Source organism: Panthera pardus, unplaced genomic scaffold (assembly GCF_024362965.1).
Source record: "Panthera pardus isolate Hobbes unplaced genomic scaffold, ASM2436296v1 HiC_scaffold_5, whole genome shotgun sequence".
Classification (NCBI taxonomy): Eukaryota; Metazoa; Chordata; class Mammalia; order Carnivora; family Felidae; genus Panthera; species Panthera pardus.
In genome coordinates this window covers 18186909-18209315 of record NW_026526980.1, presented here as the reverse complement: position 1 = coordinate 18209315, position 22407 = coordinate 18186909, and the positions used below count along the sequence as shown (strand labels likewise).

Here is a 22407-nt window from a genome sequence, read left to right as displayed (position 1 = left end):
GAGGGACAGAGAGGGAGACAGAGGAGCCCCGTGCCAGACTGGAGACCCAGTCCCTCTCCTGCTCCAGAAGGTTCAATGTGCTATAGAAGACTGACTAGAGTTTTCAGTCCTTACACACTTTATTGCCAGAATTTCGCTTAATGTACCCATTTTTTTTCTTCGCAATGCCCTGTTATTTCGAGACCGTCTTCCTTCTTTATCTCTGAACCTTTACAACTTACTTTCTGTGTGTTAACACTATTATTCTGTGCCATGCATTGTGCTAATAAGTGCTTTACAAATAGCATCTCATTTTATCCTTACAACAATCCTTTGAGGGAGGGACGCTAAAATTATTCTGTTTACACCTGGGAAGCCTGAGTCATGGAGAAATTAAATACTTCCTGCTAACTGACCTTAGGTAACTTACTTAAGTCCAGGGACCCTCAGTTTCCCCGACTGTCTAATAGCATTAGGGAGGGGGCATGGTGTGGTTACCATTATCTGTATACTGGGTTGAATTTCCCCGTGGTGATGTCAAGGTCTCTTTGACTTCTTCATGTTTCTCCTGAGCTTCCTGGGCCCCACTGCCTGGGGGCCAGCAGTGACTTTTTCCCTCCGCTGTCTGTTGGGTGACTTGCTTCCATTCTGCATCCCAGGGCCCGTGGGTGGATTTTTTTTCTGTCTTCTGTGCCCAGCCCTTTCTCAGCTCCTGGTTTTGGGCAAGACACTGAGTTTCCTTTCTCTGCTGTCCCTGGGGCCTCAGCTTGACCTCTGTCCCCATGTGGGTATGAAAACCCCAATCCTAGGGATCTCGGTGTCCCCGTGGAGTGCTAGACTTCAGCCACCTCTCAGCATTGTGGCTTTGATTTCCTTCTTTATTTCTAGCACCAGGAAGATTGTGTTGCTGTTGAGCTCAGATATCTATTTTAAAAAGAAGAAGAAGGCGTGCCTTGGTGGTTCAGTCACTTGAGCATCTGACTTTGGCTCAGGTCATGATCTCATGGTTCATTAGTTCGAGCCCCAAGTCAGGCTCTGTGCTGACAGCTCAGAGCCTGGAGCCTGCTTTGGATTCTGTGTCTCGCCCTCTCTCTCTGACCCACCCAGCTCACACTCTGTCTTTCTCAAAAATAAACATCTAAAAAAATTTTTTTAGGGGCGCCTGGGTGGTTCAGTTGGTTAAGTGGCCAACTTCAGCTCAGGTCATGATTTCGCAGTTCGTGAGTTTGAGCCCCACGTTAGGCTCTGTGCTGATAGCTCAGAACCTGGAGCCAGCTTCAGATTCTGTGTCTCCCTCTCTCTGCCCCTCCCCTGCTTGTGCTTTGTCTCTCTCTGTCTCTTAAAAAATGAATAAACATTAAATTTTTTTAATAAATAATTTTTTTTAATTAAAAAAAAAAAAAGAAGAGGGGTGCCTGGCTGGCTTAGTCAGTAGAGGACGCAGCTCTTGATTACGGAGTTGTAAGTTTGAGCCCCATGTCGGATGTAGAGATTACTTAAAAATAAAATATTTAGGGGTGCCTGCGTGGCTCAGTCGGGTGAGTGTCTGACATCAGCTCAGGTCATGATCTCATAGTTCGTGAGTTCGAGCCCCACACTGGGCTTTGCGCTGATAGGGCAGAGCCTGCTTTGGATTCTCTGTCTCCGTCTCTCTCTGCCCCTTCCCTGCTCATGCTTTCTCAAAAATAAACATTAAAAAAATTTTAAAAATCTTCAAAATAAAAGCAAACTTCCTATATCTTGCATAGTATATGTTTGGAGTGTGGGAGGTGGGATATGTACCTCCAGCATTACCTGGGGTTTCCATTCTGGAATGGAGTTTCTGTGGCAAAGAAAAAAAATGCAAGAATAAGAAATCCAGATCCAGCTCAGCATTCAAACACCCACCTTACCCTTCAGTCAAAGGAAGCTCTCCAAATCGCCATAATCCCCACCCTTCCCTATTACCTTTCATCCACCCGCTTCAGTCCATTGAACTTTCCTGCCTGTGCCTGAAGCATTCGAGCACGTGACTCCGGGTAAAAACATCCTGCCTTCTTGAGGGCAAATCCATGCCGGGGTCTTCTCTGTGCCCCTGGTGCCTAGCCGGGAGACGGCAAAGATCAGGAGCTCCAGAAATAAGTGGGGAAGGAGGAGTGAAGGGACAACGCAGGAAGCCCTGAGATTCAGAGCGCACAGGCTGGAGCCGCTCCTGGGAAGTGTGGACAGAAGTTGGGAAACAGAGGAGTGCCACTTCTAGCCCAGTGCTCCAGAATTAGACCATCTGGTCTTTTTTCTTTTTTTTTAACTTTTTAAATGTGTATTTTATTTATTTTGAGAGAGAGAGAGAGAGAGAGAGAGAGAGAAAGAGTGAGCGCAAGCAAGGGAGGGCCAGAGAGAGAGGGAGAGAGAGTGAATCCCAAGCAGTCTCCATGCTCAGTGCAGAGCCCGACGCGGGGCTTGAACTCATGAACCTTGAGATCGTGACCTGAGCTGAAATCAATTTCAGATGCTTAACCGGCTTAGCCACCCAGGCACCCCTGGACTATCTGTTTTTGTTTTAAGTTCATTCATTTATTTTAGAGAGAGAGAAATAGAGCAGGGGAGGGGCAGAGAGGGAGCGAGACAGAGAATCCCAAGCAGGCTCTACGCTGTCAGCACAGAGCCTGACGGGAGGCTGGAACTCAGGAACCGTGAGATCATGACCTGAGCCCAAAGCAAGAATGGGACACCCAACAGACTGAGCCACCCAGGCGGCCCCCCTCCTCTTTTTTTAAAGTGTCAGACTATCTGGGTTTGCACCCTAGCTCACCCCTCTCTAGCTGTGTGACGCAAGCTCTGTGCTGTGGTTCGGAGGTCTGTAAAATAGGGGTGATTTTACCTACCTTAATGTGTCTTAGATGTAAAGCTCATGACGGTGATATAGCAAGCACGCCGAATATTAGTTTATTATGATTCGGCATTTATTAGGGGCCTACCGTGTGCCCGGAGCCAGAGGGCACCAAGATCGTTTGCACGGGGGCTTCCTCCGGTGTAGGGCCTTGCCCAGGAGGAGGTCACACTCCAAAGCTTCTCCACATCCACAGGACCCAATTTTTTGGCAGGGGCTGGACCACTTCTAGCTCTTGAACAAGGTTTGAGAAGAAGGAGGCTTGAGGGAAGTTCCAGGTCCTCAGGGCTACCCTCTGCCTCCCTAGTTTGCAGTGGCTCTCGAGGTGGGGCTCGAGGCTGGCCGAAGGGTTTCTGGTGCAATCTCTGTGCCCTCAGCCTGGCTACCAAGAATGGCTGAAGATCTCCTGGGACTGCGAGGTCCTTGGAGTCCCGGCTACTGGGTCCGAGGTGCCTTTGTCCCCTGGTAGACAGCACCACCTGCTGGGTGTGTGTTTGTGTCTGTACTGTGTGTGAGGTGTGGCGCGGGTGAGGCGTCAGGGGCCATACGGTTGGAGGTGATGTGGGAGGTGTGAAGTGTCGCGTGATCCAGGAGTTGCCAGTAAGGTAGATGTGTGGAGCATATGTAGCTTCCGAGGCGCACGATGCTGTCGGTGGGTGTGTTGGTGTGAAAAAAACAAAACTCTTCTTCCAACGCAGAAACCCCCCACCCAGGTGATAGAGACAGAAAACAGACTTTATTACTGGAAGCATTAAACCAGAATGGTATGTACATTACAGGTGTTAACCTTAAGAATAAAACCGTTGGGGCCCCCGGGGGGCTCCGTCGGGTGAGCGCCCGACTTCGGCTCAGGTCATGATCTCACAGCTCGTGAGTTCGAGCCCCGCGTCAGGCTCTGTCCCGACAGCTCGGAGCCTGGAGCCTGCTTTGGATTCTGTGCCTCCGTCTCTCTCTGCCCCAACCCACTCGCATTCTGTCTCTGTCTCTCTCAAAAATAAATCAACATTAAAAAAAAATTTTTTTTTTAAAGAATAAAACTGCTAAGGGCGCTCATCCGACTCTTGATTTTGGTGATGGTCATGATCTCAGGGTCATGGGAGCAAGCCCTGTGCTGGGCTATACACTGAATGTGGAACCTGCTTGTGATTTTCTCTCCCCCACTTCCTCTGTCTCTCACCCCTCCCTCGTGCTCATTCTCTCTCTCGGTCTGAAAAAATAAATTAAAAATGAGAGTAACAGTGTCAGTTATTTTTTCCCAGCAGAAATAGGTTTATTCAGGAATAGCAGAGAAATACTACTTAAGACTTGTAAGCTCTGACAAAATTATAGGTAAGGCTGGAGAGGAACCGCTGCTTTATAGAGGAAAAGAGGGGGCCTTGGGAGAATGGCTGTTATAAACAGAGTTCATTGGACTGAACTGGGGGTTCCAAGCATAGGGGCTTCTCATTGGCTGAGTTGTGCCAGTCTCACATTGACCCGGGCTCCTGCTGGGTGAGGAGAAAATCTCCTGCTGGGTAGGCTCTTGCCTCTTGCAAATACAACTTAAGTCTCTTGTTGGTTCTGGAAAAGGCTGTAAGGAGTGGTAGGATATGAGAGCTCCCCCCCTCTGGCTTCCCAACTTCATTTTTTTTTTTTTTTTGTAAGCTCTGATGAGGGATAAAACAGAAAATGTTCACCTTTAGCCCGGAAGGCTGATCCAAAGCCTACATAATTCTGATGAGGCTCAAATACGTGCTGGCTGCTATATTCTTTTTTTTTTTTTTTTTTTTTTTAGTTTATTTATTTTGAGAGAGAGCGTGAGTGAGCACACACGTGACCTGGGAAGGGGCAGAGAGAGAGAGAGAGAGGGAGAGAGAGAGAGAGGGAGAGAGAGAATCCTAAGCAGGCTCCACACTGTCGGCGAGTAGCCCCATGCTGGGCTCGGACTCATGAACCGTTAGATTATGACCTGAGCCGAAATCAAGACTTAGAAGCTTAACTGACTGAGCCACCCAGGTGTCCCATGGCTGCTACATTCTTAAAGGGTCTCATGACTGCCTGTACAACCTACCCATAGTTAACATCGAACTGAATGATAAGAGAAATCTTGAGAGGTTTATGAGTAGAAATTCAAAGAAAACATTTATGATCTAATACTTGGATGTCCCCTCCCTCTTGAGCATTAAGCATATAACCACCAGCTTCATACAGCAAAAGTGCAGCTCTTTCTGCCCACGGGTCTTGTCCCCTGCTATAATAAAGCACCTCTTTGCACCCAGAATATCTCAAGAATTCTTTTCTTGACCTGTAGGCTGGTGGCCCCACATCAAGTTCTACGACCAACCGTGGGGCTTGAACTCAGGACGTGGAGACGGAGAGTCACGTGCTCTACCCGCTAAGCTGGCCAGATGTCCCCCAACTTCATTTTGAATAAGGTGTTTTTGTTGTTGTTGTTTTCCTTCAGTTTCACACAAGCAATTCTACAGGTAGCCAAGCAGGTACAACCCCTTATCCTGTTTTCAAGGTAAAAATTTCAAAATCCACCGTCTTTAGTCCTGTCTAGTTCATCCTAACTTTATTATGGTTTATTGGCTTATATCCAGGGGAGAAACAAGCTTCTCGCCTATTACTGACCTGAGGTAGTTTAGTATATCATAGCAAGGCCCCCACCAAAGTGAGGCTGTTAATCCCTCTCCCAGGAACTGGGAGATCTCGATCTATCATCTATCGCTAGGGGAGGTTTGCATTTCAAAAAGATGGCTTTCAGCTCCCGGGAGTCCTGAGTTTTGAGAATTGCAAGAGGCTTATTTAACCACAATAGAGATGTACAATCATTTTACAAGGACGAAGAAAGAAATTCTGAAACAAACGTGGGAGAGAGGGAAGTCACACCCCTTCTTTTCAACAGGGAGAATCAAGCCTCTCATTTTTCACTTGGATTTGTCCCACCAGGTGTTGTTTTCGAGGCGTGTTGTGCTTAGGTGTGTGCTGCGGACGGGTGTTGCGCGAGGGCGTGTGTTGTGTTAACATTGCGCGTGAAGCCCGTCTGTGGGGGCCGTCGGGTGTGAGGGAGGGTATGTGTGATATGTGTGATGTGGGAGGTGGTTCAGAGTTGAGTGGCGTTGCAGTGCTGGGCCGGGGTGTGTACCGGGTGGGTTCTGCACGGAGCAGGGGCGCGTGTGTCGGGGTGGCGATGAGTGGAATTAGCCCACAACGTAGTTGCGGGAAACGATAACGGCGATAATGGAGAGGACTAAAGCTTGGTTCCGCGGTTTCTAAAAATTCGGAGGCCGTCTCCCTTCACTTTGTAGTCGGAGGGCTTGAGGACTACAATTCCCAGGATGCCCCGCTCGCTCACCAACCAGGAACACGCGTCGATTTAATGGGCGGGCCTGGAGTGGGCAGGTCAGGAAGAGAGGCAGACGACCAATGGGCGAGCCGGAACGAATCGAAAGCCACGCTGATTGCGCCGAGGCTGATTGGAATCTTTGGCGCCTTGGTTTCAGTGGTGGATGCATGATGGGCGGATGTAGCGACCAATGAGAAGGCGGGGAGGAGGAGCCAGGGGGTGTGGGCAGGGAGAGGTGTTAACTAGCAGGCGGTTTACCCAATGAGGAGCGCAGGTCGCTGAAGGGGGCCGGGCGAGGCGTCTAGAGGCGGTGGACTGTGGTCGGCTGGTGTGTGCCATGGCGGAGCCGGTGAGGAAACGGGGCCGCCGATCCCGGGGCGGCGGTATCGGCCGAGGGGCTCGCGGGTCCCGGGGCGGCCGGGGCCGGCGTCCTCGCGTCCCTCGGTCTCCAGGCCGGCCCACCCTGGACTCGGTGTTTGTGGACTTGGTCAGCGACAGCGACGAAGATATCCTGGAGGTCGCAACAACGCGCAGCGCTGCGGACTCGGTCGAAGTCCCTCACCCGGAGCCCCCAGTGCCGGCTGCCCCCCGGGACGACAGCGACAGTGACAGCGAAGGGGCGGACGCCCCGCCCGCCGGAGCCCCGCGGGCCCCGGTCAGGCGGCGGCGGCGGCTGCTGCTGGATCCGGGGGAGGCACCGGTTGTTCCGGTGTACTCCGGGAAGGTGCAGCGCGGTCCCCGGGAGGGCTAACGCAGAAGGGCTGGGTCTAGGGACTGCTCAGATTAGGCTTCTGGGATTGGTCTTGGGGGACTAAACGGACGCGGGAGTTGGGGCCTTGGAAGCAGAGAGATGCAGGGTTCCTGAGGTTTCTGCAGTTTGGAGAGGTGAAGAGGTTTGGAGTGTGTTAGGAGTTTGGGATTCCCGGGAGCTGGAGTGTCAGAAGCAGAGAGAGGCTAAGGGGCCGGGATCCCTTATGCTTCTGAGAGGGGCTGGCAGGACCTGGGGCTGGGATTTGGGGCATGTTGGGTTTTGAGGTTGGGGCCCATTGCTAAGGATCCAGGAAGCTGGGGTCATGGAAGTTCAGAGAAGACTGGGGACTCCAGGAAGCTGGGTCCCCTGGTGGGAGGGTGAGCTAGGAAGCTGGGATTCCCCAGGATTCCAAGGTAGCAGGATGGCTAGCAACCTAGTAAGAGCGTAAAAGAAAAACTAATGCCTTAGGGAAAGGGCTTGTAGCGGTAAGGGTACTCTAATTTGGATCTTGTGGAAGCTGGGCTCCTAACTCGCCCAGAGAGGACTTGGACTTGAGAGCTGGAGGACGGGATGAGTCACCCTGTTTCCCTTTCAGTAGAGGGAGGACTTGGGACTGATTCACTTTTGTCTTTACAGGTGAAAAGCAGCCTTCATCTCATCCCAGATCACCTGTCCCTCCTGAAACTCTGCCCTCCAGAAGCTGAGGAAGGTAGGGGCAGACTTCCAGAGAGGAGCCCAGTGCTGGCCTCTCTGAGGAAGCTTCCTGGAGTTTACATCTCTGCGGTTTATTATTATTATTTTTAATGTTTATTTATTTTTAAGAGGGAGAGAGAGCGTGAGCAGGGGAAGGGCAGAGGGAGAGGGAGAGGGAGAGGGAGACACAGACTCCGAAGCAGGCTCCAGGCTCCGAGCTGTCAGCACAGAGCCCGATGCGGGGCTCAAACTCACAGAACATGAGATCATGACCTGAGCCAAAGTCGGACGCTTAACTGACTGAGCCACCCACGGACGCCAGAAATTCCCAGGCGCTCCTGCAGTTCATATTTTTCCTGAGGCTCAAGGGAAAGGCATGACTCCTTCAACCTAGCCAGACAAAAGCTTCTGTCCTGAAATGAGATGAGTGTTAACCAAGAGGCACAGAAAGGGCTGTCAAACTGCCCTTCCCCCAACCTGATAGGCACAAGAGTGTGCTAATCTCCAGATTTCTAGGCCATCTCCAGAGATTCTGATTCTGTATTCCTGGGGGCAGGGGAGGAGGAGGGGTTGAGAATCTGTAACATCGTGGTACATCTGCAACAAGTTCCTTGGGAACACTCTGGAGCCAGCATGGTGTTCTTTGAATCTTATCAGAACTGGTCCTCCCTCAGTGATGTGATGTTTTGCGAACCACCCAAAGGCAGTGAATAGGAGTCAAGTTTAATGAGGAAGGGATCCAGTGGGCAAATGCAGACCTTGGGCCAAGCCTTCTGTACCGGCAGCAAGTATGGTAGGGTGATCAACAGCTGATTTAGGAACCAGCTGGCCTGGGTTTGAATCTCAGCTCTACCTTTTCGTAGCTGTGCGACCTTGTTTCGGCATCAGAAAACTAGGGGTAATAGTGGTCCTACGCCAGAGGATTTGGGTGAGAATTAATTAGAGAGTATACATAAGGAGCCCTCTCTTGGGCTACATGTATGGTTAGGACAGTACCTGGAACGTAGTACTTCTGTCCTTGCTGCTTCAAATGTAGGCCCAGGTGCGCCAGGTGTCTCCCAGGAGCTTGGCAGAAATGCAGAATCTCATGTGTCTACCGGCTGCCACATTTATCGAGGACAGAGTTGCTCAGCCTTGACCTTACTGACATTTGCACTGAGTAATTCTTTGTGGGGACCTGTCCTGTGCATTGTAGGATGTGTAGCAGCATTGTGACCTCTACCCACCGGGGGCCAGCGTCACACACTCCGACTCCCTCCGCCTCCTCATCATGACAACAAAAATTGTCTCGAGACATTGCCACATATCCCTTGGGAGGCAAAATTGCCTCTGGTCGAGAACCACCGATCTAGGATGCATTATCATTGCTTTGTTTTTGCAGTGTTTATTTATATGGTTAATGATGATCTTTGGTTAATGGCAAACAAATGAAAAAAGAGCTTCTGTGTTCTAGAATAAACCTCTAGTTTCCTGTCATAAGGAGTTGTAGTTAAAATGAGTGATTAAAAAAAGATACTAAGTATTACAGAGATATGACAAAATGTGGTAATCATGCTCACATGGAAGAAATTTGAGAAACATGGGCTCAGAGGGCCTGTACTGCTCCGTACCTCGTTCCCTCCCTGCGCCATGCCGCCTCCTGCCCCTACCTACGTGGTCTGTCTATGCCCATCCAATCCAGTACAGGAAGAAAATAAGAGGAACAATTAAAAAAAAAAAAATCACCCTTTGCCAACATCTGGTTTGAAGTTTGTCCTGTCACATACATGGTAGTATGTGCATGTGTCACAAGGAACACGTGTGTATTAAGTAAATAACATATTTCCTAGATCGTGTGTATTTTATATGTGGGCGGCATGTGATCAAAAAAGGAGATTAAGTTAATCATAAGTTAGTTGGAGTGGCCCACCTTCCGATCGTCCCCACTTCCGTGCCGGCTCGTGCCTTAGCATGAGGTTCAGACACCTCCGCTCATCGTTTTCTCTGCACCAGGCATTTCCCTGTGATTCCTGCCCCTTGAGCGCTTCCCCAGCATTATTGTGTGTGTGTGTGTGTGTGTGTGTGTGTGTGTGTGTGTGTGTGTGTTTCTTGGGACCCCTCAGTCTCCAGCTTTCTCAGGACCTTGTGAAGCCCCTGACTTGCCTCTCCTTGGCCTCTCGCCGCCCTCTCTTAGCCTACCCCTTCCACTTGTCCTTCTTTGTTCCCAGAGGCCGATGTGGCAGATTGTAGCAGTCCGCATGCTGAAGATGCCCCGTTTCCAGATTCGCCCTGGAAGAAGAAGCTGAGGAGTAGAGAGGCAGAAGAGAAGACAAAGGAGGTGTTTCTGTGAGTGAGGCTGGGGCACTGGGACCCCAGGAGCAGAAGGGGAGCCGGGGGCGTGGGCTGAGGTGGGCAGGATCCTTGGGTGGCTCGTGAAAGGGTAAGGAGAAGGGATGGAGGGAGTCTTGAGGTTCAGGGAGGAATGAAGTTGTTTTTTTGTAAACATTTTTTTAAAGTTTATTTACTTATTTTAAGTAGGGGAGGGGCAGAGAGAGAGAGGGGAACAGAAGATCCGAAGTGGGCTCTGTGCCGACAGCGGACAGCCCTATGGGGGGCTCGAACTCACGAACTGGGAGATCATGACCTGAGTCGAAGTCGGACGCTGAGCCGACTGAGCCACCCAGGCGCCCCAAGGAAAGCAATTTACCTTAAAAATTAGACATTTTCCTTGCTAATATTTGGGTCCCATGGGTATAAAAATGATGGCTCAGGTTTTCTCTGACCTTACCTCCCCGTGTCCACCGGATGATGTCACTGGAAGGTGTTCCCTCTTGATAATCCACTTCCCCACGTTGGTGCCCAGGACCAAGGAGCTACCTCCTTGGTAGCTCAGGAGGAGACATATGGGACTGGGGTCCCTTCCTCTTCCTCCGTCCCAGCCCTCGCTTCTCTTTGTAGGTTTCAAGACACCTCTCCTTTGTCTCCGCCTCCTCCGAGAACCAAAAGCAGGAAGCATACTCGGGCACTCCAGAAGTTAAGGTACCAAGGGCGGGGGGCTCGCCGGGGTAGAGAGGGGCGGTTTGGTGGGTGGCCCACCCTGGCTGACCCACCGTCCTTCCTGCACCCCAGGGAGGTGAACAAACGCCTGCAAGATCTCCGTTCCTGCCTGAGTCCCAAGCAGCGCCAGGGCCAAGATCACCAGAACCAAGAGGATGAGGTGGTCCTAGTGGAGGGTCCCACCCTTCCATCGAGCCCCCGGCTCTTCCCACTGAAAATCAGGTGCCGGGCTGATGTGGTCAGGTTGCCCATGAGGATGGTAAGTGCCTGAAGGGCTGTGGGAGAGGGGTCCCCGGAGCTGCCTGTGGGCGAGTGTGGTGTCAGGGCAGAAGGGACCGTGTCTTGCTTTCCCCATCCAGCCAGTGCCCTTCCAGGTTCCCCCCCCCCATGTCTTGAGTTCGCTCTTCCCTTTGTCTCGATTGTCTTTCCCTCACTCTCTCTTCTCCGGCAAACTTCCCACCCACCCTTCAAGGCTCCACTTAAGCCTCCTGAGAAGCTTTGCTTGGTAGCCCCCTCCTCCGTTCCTTCCCTCGGACCCCGTGCTGCCCCTTAGTGCCTGCTTTTAAACTGTGTTAGTCACAGATGTCACCCGTTCACTCTGAGCTCCCCCAGCTTCCTGGTGGAAACGACTATTTTTGTAGGGATGAGCCCAATTCCAAAACAAGAGTGACAACAGAAATAACCATTTATGGAGCAGCAGCGACGTGTCGGGCAAGCAGCGAAGCCAGGCCTTGCGAACACGCAGCCCATGGCTTTTATCGACAGCGCGTCTTACTTTTTTTGTCCCGTGGACGCAGAATGCTTTTCAGACGTGTGTTCGTTGCCACCCACCTCAATGAGTGATTTCATCCAAAGGACCGGTTGCCTGGCTTCTCTTAAATAGGAAGGAGTAGTTGCACTGGCCTGTGCTCCCACACGGCACCCATCAGCCAGAGCTGGGGACAGCTGGCCTGTTAGAGGGGGCGTATGAGATCCAGTTTGCCGCCTTCCCCACCCCTGCCCTTTTCCCTCCTAATCCACGGCTGCTTCATTTCTTTGTGTTACCTCCCCGAACCCCATATGGACGTGACTTTATTCTGTATTTTGCCAGGTAAATCTGTGGGACTCCCAGCTGAGAAGCTCAGCGGGTAGCAAAGGCCAGAAACGTGGGGGGGGAGGGGGGGGGCACGTCAGGAGGTGGCCTCCTTTGCTTCTTGTCCCCTCGCCAGTCGGAGCCCCTACAGAGTGTGGTGGACCACATGGCCACCCATCTCGGGGTGTCCCCAAGCAGGATCCTTTTGCTCTTCGGAGAGACAGAGCTGTCCCCTACTGCCACTCCCAGGACCCTAAAGCTTGGAGTGGCTGACATCATTGGTGAGAGGAAGGCAGGGAGGTGGAGCCTTGAGGAGGCTTTGGCCACAGGGAGGGGATAGAGGAAAAGGCCCAGAGGGGGCCCTGCTTCCAGTCCCCCCCTTAAGCCTGGCTTCCCGATCCTGCCTCCCACAGACTGCGTGGTGCTAGCAAGTTCTCCGGAGACCTCAGAGATGTCCCGCCTGCTCCAGCTGCGGGTGCAGGGCAAGGAGAAGCACCAGATGCTGGAAGTCTCGCTGTCTCCGGTGAGTGGGAGAGATGGCTGTCTGGGCCCCTCACCCTTTCCTCTGCCGACCGTGTCTCTCTGGTCAGTTACCAGCGGGTGGCTCCCCCCGAGTCCCGAGCACTTTGGGTTCCTGCCCGTGCTAGAGAGTGGGGAGAGCCCACTGTTCAGCTTTGCTCCCCCTCGTGCTGGGAACCTCTGCTCTAGTCTCCCGACTCCTGCTTAAAATGGAAAGGACCCTTGGACGGTAACCAATGAAACAGAACAACAGTGCCAGGCTTCTGAGTGACAGTCCCCATGCTAGAGATAATTAACTTCCCAGTCAGGGTGTTGGTGAACTTCACGGTGACATTGCATGGAAACCGCTGTCGTTGCCCTCATTTAACACATAGGGACACGGGTCTAGAGAGGCGGGATAATTTGCAGTGTCTGTTCCTGGGGCTGCTGTAGCAAAACGCCACAAACCGGGTGGCTTAAAACAACCGTATTCTCACACGGTCCTAGAGGCCAGGAGTCGAAGCCGAGTGCTCAGCAGGGGCCGTGCTCTGTCTGAGGCTCCGGGCAGAAACGCTCCTTGCTTCTTCCTGACTCCTGGAGGTGGCCGCCGGTCCTGGGCACTCCTTGGCCTGCAGCTGCGCCCGCCCCCTCCTTCAGTGTCTGCCTCTGTCGTCACGGGGTGTCCTCCCTGTGTGTCTCTGCCTGTGTGTTTTCTTGCAAGGATGCCAGACGCTGGTGCCCACCCTCAGCGAGTGTGCCCTTGACTTCACCTGATTACATCCGCAAAGGCCCTGTTTCCCATCTGGAAATGGGAAATGGTCACATTCACACTTACCAGGGCCCTTGCCCAAGGTCACACATGAGCTGAGTGGGAGAGCCTGGCCTGCACCTCGGGCCATCCTCACTCTAGGATCTGGGCTGTCTTCTTCACTGCAACAGACGCCTCCATTGGTAGGTGAGGAGCTTGGGGCTTGCAGAACCCACCTGACCCGGAGCCTGCAGCCTAAGCCTTAGCCTCTGTGGCCCGGTCCCCTAGAGAGGGACCCGGCTGTGCTAGCTTCTCTGTCCACTCACCTTCCCCTCCGTGGGCTCTGACTTGATTTGTCCCCTTTTCCTCTCTGTCCTGAATCCTCTGTCCATCTCTATAAGTTCTCAGCCCCTCTTTTCAAATTCTTTTTTTTCTTAAGATTTTTTTAATTGAAAATTTTTAATGTTTATTAATTTTTTATTAATTGTGAGGTTTTTTTGTTTTTTTATTTTTTTTAATGCTTATTTATTTTTGAGAGAGAGAGAGAGCGAGAGACAGAGCATGAGCAGGAGAGGCAGAGAGAGCAGGAGACACAAAATCCAAAGCAGGCTCCAGGCTTCAAGCTGTCAGCACAGAGCCTAATGCGGGGCTCGAACTCACAAACCGTGAGACTGTGACCCGAGCCGAAGTCAGACGCTCATCCGACTGAGCCACCCAGGCACCCCGTTAAAGATTTTATTTTTAAGTCACCTCTGCACCCAACATGAGGCTCAACCCCTTGAGCAAGCGTCACATGTTCTATTGACTGAGCCATCCAGGCACCCCCTCCCCTCCCCTCCACCCCATCTTTTCGAATTCTTACATCCATTTTTTTCTTCTCTGTCCAGGATTCTCCTCTCAAGACCCTCATGTCCCGCTACGAGGAGGCCATGGGACTCTCAGGCCACAAGCTCTCCTTCTTCTTTGATGGGACAAAGCTTTCAGGCAAGGAGCTGCCCGCTGATCTGGGCATGGAATCTGGGGACCTCATCGAGGTCTGGGGCTGAAACCCCCGCGCCCTGTTTTGACGTGCCGCCTGGACTTGGGGGAGGACAGCTGCCCCTTTTGGCCCTGTATGGGCTTATCTTTAAGCTGAAGCAAAATCTGGCAGCGAACTTTGACCCCCTCTCCCGTTGACCCTGGTTTCAAGCCGTTAGTTACTTGGTTAGTTGTGTGGTTGTTCTTGCCGTCCTGGGTGGACTGTGGCTCCGCCCACTGGGTATGCTGCGTTCGCAGCCCCCCGGGACACGGGGAAGGTATCCCTCGCTCCCACCGAGCCCCTTTCCTTCCTGGAAATGTTTTTATGCAAATGTTTTTATGCAAGTGCTCCTATTTAGAGCGAGTGGGAATAAACGAGGGGTGGGTGTGGATTCCAGGCCTGGGATGTCTGGGAGCTGGGACCAGCAGTGGCCCCAGGGGGCTAGCAGGTAAAGTTTGAGGCACCTACACGAGTGTGGTTCCCCGGCCTGCGGGAAGATAAGTGGTCCAGGCCCCACACGCGCTCACTTAAGCCCAGGCAGACAGGGTCTAGTGGATCCTCAGCTTTGGATGTCTTCCTCACCCCAGGACCCTTTATAGGCACCTTCCTGAGGCACACACGTTGTTTAAGACATAGTTGAACACCTCGAGCTCTTTTTGTTTGGATCTCCCGATGCTAGTCCACGAAAGGCTTCTCTGGTTTTACGGCTGTCTCTTCCCTGCTCATGCCAACCTAAGCACCCATTCGAGTGTGCGGATCGCGCGTCTTTGAATACAAACGCATCCTCGTAAGACGCACTGATGTGTGTGTTGAATACACTTTTGCCGCGTGCGGCAGCGCCGTGCTGTAGATCTCGTGCTGTTTCTTTCCTCACTCAATACGTGGTGCTTGTTCTACGTGGGATTCATCGCTCGAAGGGCTCGTTGGTGTTCCTCAGGGGGCCTCGGCTGCATTTTATACGTTCATGGGTCTCCTTCCGCGCTTGCGTGGCGGGTTCTCCAACATAAGCCCCCAGGATGGGATTACGGGGCGGACGGGTTAATTTCCCTGTGGTTCTACCAAATTTTTCTCACGAATGGCCACGGAGCCTCCCCCTGGAGGGTCCCCGTTTCTCCTCATCCTCACCAGCTCTTGTTACTGCCCTGCTTTCCAACTTTTGCCAGCCCGTGGGGAGGAAAGTGGCGCCGTGTTTCAACGCACATCCATTCGCTCACCGGCACTTCCGGGAATTTCTTCGCACGTGCCCAGCAGCCTTGCGGGCTCCCTTTCTGTGCGCTGCCCTGACGGCTGCCGACGGCTCGCGGACCGGCACTCGTGCTTGATTCTTTAGGGGTGTCCTTCACCGAACAGAAATTCTCAGTTTGGATGTTACGTGCGTGAACTATTTTGTCGTATCATTTGTTGCTTTTTGATTTCTTATTTAAAAGTCGTTTAGATATTTTACATGTTCTGCTCTTGGCTCCTTAGTTTGCCCTTGCACGTTTCGGCCACTAAGTAGGGCTGAGGTCCAGCCATCACACCCCGCTATGCACGTCGGCTGGCCTCTGTTCTGTGTGGGCGAACATTTGTTCGCATCGGCTGATTCCGGGCTGTACCGGCTGCCGAATATTGAATATTACTTTTTTTTTTTTTTTAATTTTTTTTTTCCAACGTTTTTTATTTATTTTTGGGACAGAGAGAGACAGAGCATGAACGGGGGAGGGGCAGAGAGAGAGAGGGAGACACAGAATCGGAAACAGGCTCCAGGCTCCGAGCCATCAGCCCAGCGCCTGACGCGGGGCTCAGAGCCTGACGCGGGGCTCGAACTCACGGACCGTGAGATCGTGACCTGGCTGAAGTCGGACGCTTAACCGACTGCGCCACCCAGGCGCCCCTGAATATTACTTTTAAACGATTTGAATTCAACTTCGCCTATGAGATCCAGGTTTTATTTTCATCACAGAATGAGCCAGACTTCTCAGCGCTGTCTACTAATAAAGCCATTAATTTTCCACTGATACGTGGTATAATTCTGACAAAAGTATGTCACCTTCTAAAAACTTCTTTTGTTGGAACGTGGCATTCCTTTGACCTTACAATGTGAGAAAAATAGAAGCCTCTATAACATTGAAATAATCCACGATATGGCATAACTCATTTTTTTCAGATCTTATTTTGTCCATTAATACGTTTGGACACGTTAAAATTGTGTATTCGGCCTTAACAAAATAAACGGGAGTACATTCACCTTGCGTCTCCTTGAGGGTTTCTGTCTTTGTAACCCCCCCCCCCACAGGACCCCCCCACTACAGCCCCTGTGACAGTCCATTAGTTGTCACCTTGCATCCATTGTTACTCCTTCCAGGGTAACAGAGACCCCGGTTTTTAGCAAAGCACGGAGACTTCAGAGGGAGGACAGCCAGCCTCCGTTGTAGCCAGCTGCCAGTTCAGGCTGGTGGGTATAAGGGGGAGAGGGGCGCACCTCGCAGAACATTTCCCAAAGAGGGCGGCAGGAGCCCCTCTCCTTCGCTGTCTTCCTGCTGCTGGACATAGAACAGCCCTGCGGACCTTGGGGAAAGAAGCCGTGCAGGTGGCACAGGACACGGAGAGACGGAGCCCGGTCCCCAGCCTCTCTGCAGCGTCCTACCAGTCCTCCACTGCTGACCTCTGGGCTTTCCTGGGAGGGGGAGCTGCTTCCGTCCGGCCTAAATCACTGCTATTTGAGGACTTCTGTCTCTGGTAACCCAGCCCAGTTCCAGCCCCAGGATGTTGCCATTGCAACATTGTAGTGAGCCCGTTGGGGTCCCTGGCTGAGATTTTTCTCAGGTTTCTCTCCAGGAGTAGAATCACCGGTCACTGAACGTGTCTGGTCTCTCTTCAGCAGTGCCAGGTTGCTGACCACAGTGACTGGACCTCTTTATAAATCCATTAGCAAGTGCTAGAAGATTCCGGTTTCTTCTTACCCAGCCCTGAATCTGGGGAGGAGATGGGAAAGACTACTTATTTTAAAAGAATTTGCATTTCTTCTATGTTGAGAGGTTATTCATCCTTTTGATCAAAGGGATTGATCACTTCTCAGGTGGTCATTTTATTTTAAAATGTTATTTATTTTTATGGATTTTATTATTTTTTAAAATAATTTTTAAAAGTTTATTTATTATTGAGAGAGAGAGAGAGAGTATAAGCTGGGGAGAAGCAGAGAGAGGGAGACACAGAATCTAAAGCAGGCTCCAGATTCTGAGCTTTCAGCACAGAGCCCGATATGGGGCTCGAACCCACAGACCCACAGACCTTAAGATCATGACCTGAGCCGAAGTCAGACACCTAACCAGTCAGCCATCTAGGTGTCCCTTAAGGATTTTATTTTTAAGCAATCTCTTACACCCAACATGGGTCTCTAACTCACAATCCAGAGATCAAGAGTCACACCCTCCACCAACTGAGCCAAACTGGCGCCCCTATTTTCTTTTCTTTTCTTTTCTTTTTTTTTTTTAAGATTTTTTAAAGACTTTTTTAAAGACTGATCTCTGCACCCAATGTGAGGCTTGAACTTACAACCCCAATATCAAGAGTCCCATGCTCTTCCCACTGAGCCAGCCAGGTGGCCTGTCAGGTGGTCTTTCTGAACTCACCCAAAAAAAACCCAAAAACAAAGCCAACAAACAGGGGTGCCTGGGTGGCTCAGTAGGTTAAGCTTCTGACTTCGGCTCAGGGCACGACCTTGCAGTTCATGAGTTCAGGCTCCGCGTTGGGCTCTGTGCCGACAGCTCCGAGCCTGGAGCCTACTTCGGATTCTGTGTCTCCCTCTCTCTCTGTCCCTCCCCAGTTCATGCTCTGTCTCTCTCTCAAAAATAAACATTAAAAAAAACAAAAAAAACCACAACACTCTCCTGATGAAAAACCTTCAAAACTGGGGTGCCTGGGTGGCTTAGTCAGTTAGGCACCCGACTTCGACTCATGAGTTCGAGCCCTGACAGTTCAGGGCTCTGACAGCTCAGAGCCTGGAGCCTGCTTCGGATTCTCTCTGTCTCTCTGCCCCTCCCCTGCTCACGCTCTGTCTCAAAAATAAATAAACGTTAACAAATTTTTTTAAAAAACACCTTCAAAATTGTAGTAGGCCCTTACTCGTCACATGCGAAGCTTGGTACTTTTCGTGATCTCATTCATCCAAAGAGCACCTAGGAGGTAGGTGGTGTATTATTCCCATTCTCCAGAAGAGAAACAGAAGCACAGATTAGTGAACCCGCCCCAAACCTCACAGCCACCGGGCGCAGAGCCAGATGGAAGGCCAGGTGTGCCTGATCTACGACAAGACCCGTGCTGCTCACGCTGGAACCTGCACACAAGTGAGCTGGGAAGCTTGTGGAAACACGTGGCGTCAGCAGTTCTGGGGTGCGGCCCGAGATGTTGCCGTTCTAACGAGCTCCTAGGGGTTGTGGCCGTGCTGGCCACACTTGGGGTAGCAGGATGCTGTTTTGCTTTGTTTTTCTATAGCCTCACAGCCTCCCACCTCCCCACCCCTGCCATTCCTTCCGGAAGCCCCCCCCCGCCCCCCCCCCCCCCCCCCCCCGCACCATGGGACTGGCCATGTCCTCTGTGTGTCCCCACCTCAGTCCGGAACAGGGGTCTGGCTCAGCGGACTCTTCCTGCCCATCGATCTCTTTCTCCGGTGCTAGACTGTAAGCTCCTTGAAAATAAATACCCTATCTTGTTCTTCTCAAACATCCCTAGCTCGGGGTCTGATACCTAGTAGTTAGTTGCCTGACAAATGTTTGTTGAATGAACAACTTCCTCATCGCATGAGCCAGAAACCCGTGTCACTCTGGACACCTCTTAACCCCCATATCCTCTCCGTCACCCACAGCTGCCCTAGGTGGCTAAGAGCAACTCACGTCCCTCCATCCCACCGAGGCCTGCAGCCCGGTCTCCTGCTGCAGCCGCCTGACAAGTTCTGCCACGCCTTTGGCCCCCTCCAACCCAAGGACAGTGTAGCCAGTGTAGCCAGAAGGATCTTAAATGCAAATCCAATTTTAAAATGAAGGAAATGCTTCACGTGTCCTGGGCCCCAGGCCCAGCCTGGCCCCTGCCTGCTCCCTGGCCGGCCTCCCTCCCCTCACCGTCCTCCACGCTGCCCTCCTTTCAGATTCTTGTGTCCATTATGCTTCCTTCTGTGGCCTTTGCACAAGCTTTCCACTGCCTGGAAAAGTTTTTTCTCCCCTCTTAGGAAGTCAGTGTTTGCCGCGCCCCTGTATCTGAGCTCAAGGATCACTTCCTCAGCAAGACTCTCAACCTCCCTGACCAGGTCAAATGCCCCTGTTATCAAGTCCTTGTCATACCCATACACCTGTCTTTGTTATTTTATTTTATTTTATTTTATTTTATTTTATTTTATTTTATTTTAATTTTATTTCATTTTATTTCATTTTATTTATTGTTTATTTATTCATTATTTAGTTTACTTATTTATTTATTTGAGGAGAGAGGAAGAGAGAGAGGGAGAGAGAGAATCCCAAGCAGGCTCCGTGCTGTCAGCTTGGAGCCCAACGCAGGGCTTGAACCCACAAACTGTGAGATCGTGACCTGAGCCGAAACCAAGAGTCAGACACTTAACTGACTGAGCCACCCAGGTGCCCCCAGATGTCATTTTTTTGTGGCACTTGTCATAGGTGAACTTTTCCCCAAGAAATTTCACATATATTTTCCAGACCAGTTTCCAAATCAGGTAGAGCAAAAAGTTGGGCTCCAGTTTAAACCAATAGACCTGTACAGACAGATTTATTTATCTGACCTAAAAGTAATTTTATTCCAGAAATCCATCAAATTGAAAAAGCCTGAGCCCAGGGATGAGCACAATGTTTTTTTCCATTTGGCAAAAACAATTAGCATAAAGATATTTGCCTTTATAACCAAAAAGTTTTATTTTCATTAATGTCCAGTGGTACTGTATTTGGATCACAGGCTTTTTTAAAAATAATTTTTAGGGGCGCCTTGGTGGCTCAGTCGGTTGAGCGTCCGACTTCGGCTCAGGGCATGATCTCACGGTTTTGTGAGTTCGAGCCCCGCGTCAGGCTGTGTGCTGACAGCTTGGAGCCTGGAACCTGTTTCGGATTCTGTGTCTCCTTCTCTCTCTGCCCCTCCCCCTTTTGTGCTGTGTCTCTATCAAAAATAAATGAATGTAAAAAAAAATTAAAATAATTTTTAACTTTATTGGAGTTTAATTTACATGCCTAACCATTCACTCACTTGAACTGTAAAGTTCATGAGTCTTAGTAGATGTACACGGCCCAGATATGGTTCCCCCAGGCCATTTGCATAATCTCCTCCCCCTGACCCCATTGTATGAATATACTATTCACCTGTTGGTGGACACTCGGGGCTTTTTCATTCTGGAGGCTATCATGAATAATGATTCTTTTAAAAAAATGTTTATTTATTTTGAGGTGGGGGGAGGGGCAGAGAGAGAGAGAGGGAGAGAGAGAGAGAATCCTCAGCAGGCTCCATACCCGGCGCGGAGCCCGACGTGGGGCTCCATCCCACAACCACGAGATGGTGACCCAAGCCAAAATCAAGAGACAGACGCTCAACGGACTGAGCCACGCAGGGGCCCCAGTAATGCTTCTTATGTATATTTGCATACAGGGTGTTTTGTAGCGGCATGTTTTCAATTCTCCTAGGTGATCATCTCCGATGATACGTAGGAGTGGAGTATTGGGCAAATGTGTGTTTAATTTTGAAGGAAACTGCCGGTTTTCTAAAGTAGCTGTAGTATTTGCATTCCTACAAGTACCCGTGTGAGGGTCTTAGTTGCTCCATATCATTTCCAGAACTTGGTGTGATCAGTTTTTCTTTTTTTAAAAAGCTATTCTCACATAGTGATATTGTGGTCTTAATTTGTATTTTCCATAATGACTAACAATGTCATATACTTGTTGGCCATTCATGTATCTCTTGTGAAAGTCTGTAGAAATCTATTACCCATTTAAAAAATTGTGTTATTCTCTTTAGTTTTCAGAGTTGTTTATATAGCGAGATGTACGTCCCTTGTCAGATGCGTGCTTTGCAAATATTCTCTTTCAAACTGTGGCTTGCCTTTTCACAGGTGCGATTTTACATATGTATGGATATCTGTCTCCTCCAGATCAGCCTCCTGAGGGTAGGGACTCAATCTGCATTGTCTGACACCTGGCATAATGCCAGGAACATAGTAATGGTCTGTTGAGTACATTCAGGGACCACAGTCGGAAGTTCCTTTCCATCTCTTTCTTTCCGTTAGACCCTCAGGGGAGACCAGGCTTAGGTTATAAAACATGAAATATCTCATGGGGTGTCACAAATGAAGGGTATTTGTGACTCAAATGGTTTCTTCCCTTTCTTCTTCTTCTTCTCCTCCTCCTCCTCCTTCTTCTTTAAGTTTATTTATTTATTTATTTAGAGAGCACAAGGAGGGGAGGGGCAGAGAAGAATCCCAATCTCAGTGCTGTCAGCACAGAGCCCTACGCAGGGCTCAACCCCCTCCCAACCTGAAGATCATGACCTGAGCCGAAATCAAGCGTCCAGTGCTTAACTGAGTGAGTCACCTAGGCGCCCCTTGCCTCAAATGTTTTCTTTTCCTTTTTTTTCAATTAGAATAATAAAGCTATTTTAATTACTATAAATCAGCATTTATGCCTAATATTTTCATTTTTGTCTCAGTTACCTATTCTCTTTTCTTTTTTTTATTATTTTTTTTAAATTTACATCCACATTAGTTAGCATATAGTGCAACAATGATTTCAGGAGTAGATTCCTTAATGCCCCTTACCCATTTAGCCAATATCCCCCTCACAACCCCTCCAGTAACCCTGTTTGTTCTCCATATTGAAGAGTCTCTTATGTTTTTCCCCTCCCTGTTTTTATATTACTTTTGCTTCCCTTCCCTTATGTTCATCTGTTTTGTATCTTAAAGTCCTCATATGAGTGAAGTCATATGATATTTGTCTTTCTCTGACTAATTTCGCTTAGCATAATACCCTCTAGTTCCATCCACATAGTTGCAAATGGCAAGATTTCATTCTTTTTGATTGCCGAGTAATACTCCACTGTGTGTGTGTGTGTGTGTGTGTGTGTGTGTATGTGTGTGTACCACATCTTCTTTATCCATTCATCCATCAATGGACATTTGGGCTCTTTCCATACTTTGGCTATTGTTGATATGCTGCTATAAACATTGGGGTGCATGTGTCCCTTCGAAACAGCCTACCTGTATCTCTTGGATAAATACCTAGTAGTGCAATGGCTGGGTCATAGGGTAGTTCTATTTTTAATTTTTTGAGGAGGCTCCATACTGTTTTCCAGAGTGGCTGCACCAGTTTGCATTCCCACCAGCAATGCAAAAGAGATCCTCTGTCTCCGCATCCTCGCCAACATCTGTTGTTGCCTGAGTTGTTAATGTTAGCC

At 50.2% G+C, this 22407-nt stretch overlaps 1 protein-coding gene across 1 annotated transcript; it reads left to right on the top strand.

The window, feature by feature from the left end:
- Positions 1-6467: 6467 nt before the first annotated feature.
- On the top strand, positions 6468-15615 carry NFATC2IP (nuclear factor of activated T cells 2 interacting protein). The gene is made up of 8 exons (XM_019431875.2): positions 6468-6900; positions 7564-7636; positions 9828-9945; positions 10558-10638; positions 10729-10915; positions 11865-12009; positions 12142-12251; positions 13862-15615. The coding sequence occupies exons 1-8, from the start codon at positions 6514-6516 to the stop codon at positions 14018-14020; spliced, it is 1260 nt and encodes a 419-aa protein (XP_019287420.1). The 5' UTR covers positions 6468-6513; the 3' UTR covers positions 14021-15615.
- Positions 15616-22407: the final 6792 nt, after the last annotated feature.

Excerpts from the sequence above, each read along its gene's own strand:
- NFATC2IP (XM_019431875.2), top strand. The coding sequence starts at position 6,514 with ATGGCGGAGCCGGTGAGGAAACGGGGCCGCCGATCCCGGGGCGGCGGT. Across the intron at positions 10,916-11,864 it reads TCAGGTTGCCCATGAGGATG|TCGGAGCCCCTACAGAGTGT; the intron begins GTAAGTGCCTGA and ends TCCCCTCGCCAG. Across the intron at positions 12,010-12,141 it reads TGGAGTGGCTGACATCATTG|ACTGCGTGGTGCTAGCAAGT; the intron begins GTGAGAGGAAGG and ends TGCCTCCCACAG.